Source organism: Pinus tabuliformis, chromosome Q (genome assembly GCF_031772625.1).
Source record: "Pinus tabuliformis cultivar Carrire ecotype Pingquan chromosome Q, CPIR1, whole genome shotgun sequence".
Classification (NCBI taxonomy): Eukaryota; Viridiplantae; Streptophyta; class Pinopsida; order Pinales; family Pinaceae; genus Pinus; species Pinus tabuliformis.
In genome coordinates this window covers 813,075,626-813,079,356 of record NC_142296.1, presented here as the reverse complement: position 1 = coordinate 813,079,356, position 3,731 = coordinate 813,075,626, and the positions used below count along the sequence as shown (strand labels likewise).

Here is a 3,731-nt window from a genome sequence, read left to right as displayed (position 1 = left end):
AAAAACGCCAAATATTTTTGTCCACGTCCCTTTTAACCATAAAAGCCCTCTGTAACAGTGTCTTCTCGGGAATCCAAAATAAAGCTAGTCAATTAAAATTATCGTTGTGTGCAACAGCATACGCTATCCGATTTTTTTTAAATTGATCTTTGTGCACTCTAACGAAATTGTATATAGAAGCACTACTTATAAATGGAACGTCGGAGCTGAGCTTATTTCAACCTCATTCATGATATCCATGCTCTGAGCCTTAATGTGCAATAATCTGAAATATTCTTCTAGCATTAAGAACCACAATGTACCACAGTTGAAAATAGTTATTACTGAAGTGGCTGTAATATGGTTCATTGTCAACGATAAGAGAACATAACACAAGCTCAGGAATTGGTGTCTTATTTGGTATAATTTATATTTGCTTGAAACAGAATTCAGAACAAGTCAGATATAGGTGAACTATCTAATTGTATTTGATCTTTTAACGTGAAGAAAACTACTCTACATTAATGGTCATTGTATCATGCTGTGCTTGGCCGATACTGATTCACCCTCTTATTCTAAACCTAGACTAGGACGATAGGATCCATGATGAAGTTGCTTGAACATACCACCAGATGAAATGCACATATCCAGTCCCATTATGCGTAACATAGCTTTTTCACACTTGTGTTTTAACTCTACTGACTAGGAAATGAAGTGGTCATCAAAACAACCAAAAGAATGACCAACCTTTCTTGACAGATTCCTTCGTGTTCTTAGAAAAGCTGCCTGCACATGTTTAACAGATAAAGTGGCTATCAAAACTATAATTTCCATGACAAGTATAAAACTGAATTAAGCACCAAGCTGTTAGGACATGTTTACAAACAAATGGAGTGACTGTGAAGTTTGAACTATAGTTTCCATGACAAGTTAGTTGAATCACAATTGTGAAAAGAGAATGCCTACTGAATTTTATAGTGGAAGAATATTTATATACAAACCTTTGCAGTTATAATGTTAATTAAAAAGCTAATTTTCCTACTGCTTCTGTAGGGATGTTCCCTCCACATGCCAAGTTTATTAAAAAATGTATTTACAGGAAACAATCAATTTTTTCTGTACATATGTTGAAATACCTCTATCCTACTCCATCATGATGATAACCCCGTACAATGTAATCCAAGAGCGCAAGTGTTTAGTAAGAACAACTAGCCCACAGCCTCGGTCCTAAAATATCCCCAGAATGACTTGTCAAAAAATATTGCTATAACCATTCTATCTGACAATGACCCGGAATTCTTTCCAGGAGGCCATCTGGGATCCAGTATCTCAATCCTTTCTCGAGTCCCAAATACAACAAAGAGGGGCATTCAAGCACTGTTTGCTCTATGTCATCACCATACACATTGTAACAGGAGGCCAAAATCAGAACCTGCAACGATTTGTGCTGAGAAAATGCACGAACGCCATATCCTGTGATCAACTCACAGCCTGTGACATTGATTTCCTTGAGATTGTGACAGTTTTCAGCAATGGCAACCAACGAGATATCTGATATATTGATCAGCCAAGAAAAGTTTATGCTTTCAAGACTAGAAACTGCACCAAGAGCCACACCCCCTGTGTCAGTAACTCTAGGTCCACATTCAGCCAGATTCAGAACTTGCAAGCAAGATAGTTGCTGCAGAAGACTTACCCCCATGTCTGAGATTTGGTCACATTCCTGAAGGTCTAGCCTCTTCAATGTTCTTGCAGAAGATCCAGTAGACAACGAGGCTAAGCCCCAATCTGTAACCAAAGTGCAGCCATGTAATATAAGAACTTGCAAGGATCCTGCGGCGCCTATTGCTTCGAGTGCTTGATCTGTTATTCCATGGCACCACGAGAGATCTAAATGTGTAAGATTTGAGGATTTAATAAGGGCTGTGGCACCCACATTGCCCACACCCTTTCTTCTCCTCAGATATACTCTTCTTAAATCCCTACATCCGGCAGCAATGGCACAGATACCCTCATCGGTCACTGTATCAATGTCAGACTCAAAGACCTCTAAAACACTCTCAGTTTGCCTGAGGTTGAGATTGACGACTTGAAGTGCAGGGCAAGTTTCTGCTATTAATTCTAAGTGAGAATCTGCAATTCCTCTTCCCGCTTCCAGAGCCAACAAATTGGGATACCTTGGAAGAAATGAATGCAAAAGTTGGGGATCCAGAACTTTCAAGACGGTGCGGGTAGAGCCTTCGACTCTTCGCCATTGAGTACATACCTGTGAACAAGCTTTTCTATCTTCCCTGTCTATTACCCTCTTCAATATTAGGCCAACCTCGTCATCACTGATTTTGTCCATGACAGGGAAGAAAAAAATGATTATCTCTCAAACACAAACACGCCACAGCAATGTCAGCCCAATTGCTGCACACCTGCCACGACAATTTCCGTTCGCTTGACAATAACTAAGGTGCTCCACAAATGGCTGTCCCGATCACAGGGGTGCTGTACCAGAGGCAAAGAAGGAATGTTTTTATCAGGTAGTCAAGGGTTCAAATCTTACATAGGACATATATAAACCATTTATGAAATGGGGAATTAGTGCCACTGTTTTACTCAACCAGAGTTTTACAAAAGACATTGAAGGATACCAAACCCTACTACATTTGATGCCTAATCCATACAGTGAGCACGGCACTTACATCCGATACCTAATCCATACAGTGAGCACGGCACCATTTGAGAAGATCCAACCCAAAGAAACCCTAAGTATTTCAATTCAAGAAACCCAAAAGAGAATTCGGGTCTGCTTTAGAAACCCAAACCGTTGATAAAGAAATTAACTACATTCGGATCCAAAATTTCTAGAAAAACTAGCACCAATTGCTAAAAACCCAAACCCTAAGGCACTGAAATCCTAAACCCGCAGGGAAGAAAAATGAAAGCGCAACTTCAGAAATACTAACAAACCATCTTACTTTTTTTTTTCTACAGAGCCGTCAGTCGCGATTACTGTACAGAAAACCAAAGAAATATGCTTGGACTTTCACAGTACCTGATAAAACCGATGTGTGAAAAGCCTAAACGCCTTTGAATCCCGAAGAATGCACAGGTATTCCTGTTCACTGAATAGAGAAAATAGATGACTCGCTGTCCGACAGCGCCAGTGACGGATCCTGTCCACAAAAAATATAAAATTGTAGGCCGGGTGATTATATATATTCCAATGTTCAAAAAACAAATATTAAAATTTGATCTTCCTGCAACTCCCATATCATCCTTTCATACAGGAGGAAGATGGCAGTGACTGACAACTTACGCAAACACAATAGAGTAATAATAAAGCACCAGTACCTACTCAATGGCAAATATTTCGTGCAGATTCACCCCAAACATGTACCTCGAAGCTACGAATCTCTCTCTCCTGTACACATATAAATGTATGGGATGATATAGAGTGAATGTCGCCTGTTTGAGATAAGGTGAACTCACCACTCACGGGCCCTCATACAATTTTTCTCTGGTTGGTAGCAATAACTATATAATCTTAATTGTGTTGTTATGGATTTTAACAATATGAACATTCACCCGGTCATAATGAGTGTGTGGCACATCAACAATATCTTGTATATTATTTATTTAATTTATTGGACACCTTTATCTTTGTATATTATTTATTTAATTTATTGGACACCTTTATCTTTTCATTAGAGTGAGGTTCATAGGTAGACTTTTAATTGTGTAGGGCTAACTCCAATAACACA

At 39.1% G+C, this 3,731-nt stretch overlaps 1 protein-coding gene across 6 annotated transcripts; it reads right to left on the bottom strand.

Moving 5' to 3' along the window:
- Positions 1 to 372: 372 nt before the first annotated feature.
- On the bottom strand, positions 373 to 3,506 carry LOC149222143 (F-box protein At1g47056-like). Of its 6 annotated transcripts, none has more exons than XR_016249408.1 (4): positions 3,322 to 3,505; positions 3,023 to 3,143; positions 1,116 to 2,472; positions 373 to 765 (listed from the first exon to the last, which is right to left on the bottom strand). XR_016249408.1 is itself a non-coding variant. In XM_089385276.1 (4 exons), the coding sequence occupies exon 4, from the start codon at positions 2,324 to 2,326 to the stop codon at positions 1,244 to 1,246; it is 1,083 nt and encodes a 360-aa protein (XP_089241402.1). In that variant the 5' UTR covers positions 2,327 to 2,472; positions 2,670 to 2,732; positions 3,023 to 3,143; positions 3,322 to 3,506; the 3' UTR covers positions 1,056 to 1,243. The 6 variants fall into 6 exon arrangements, 5 of the variants coding, with proteins under 5 accessions (XP_089241402.1, XP_089241403.1, XP_089241400.1 ...); XM_089385276.1 differs by lacking the exon at positions 373 to 765 and adding an exon at positions 2,670 to 2,732 and having other exon boundaries at positions 1,056 to 2,472; positions 3,322 to 3,506; XM_089385277.1 differs by lacking the exon at positions 373 to 765 and having other exon boundaries at positions 1,056 to 2,732; positions 3,326 to 3,506.
- Positions 3,507 to 3,731: the final 225 nt, after the last annotated feature.

What these genes read in the sequence shown, in the direction of transcription:
- LOC149222143 (XM_089385276.1), bottom strand. Translation starts at nt 2,326, where the DNA reads ATGGACAAAATCAGTGATGACGAGGTTGGCCTAATATTGAAGAGGGTA.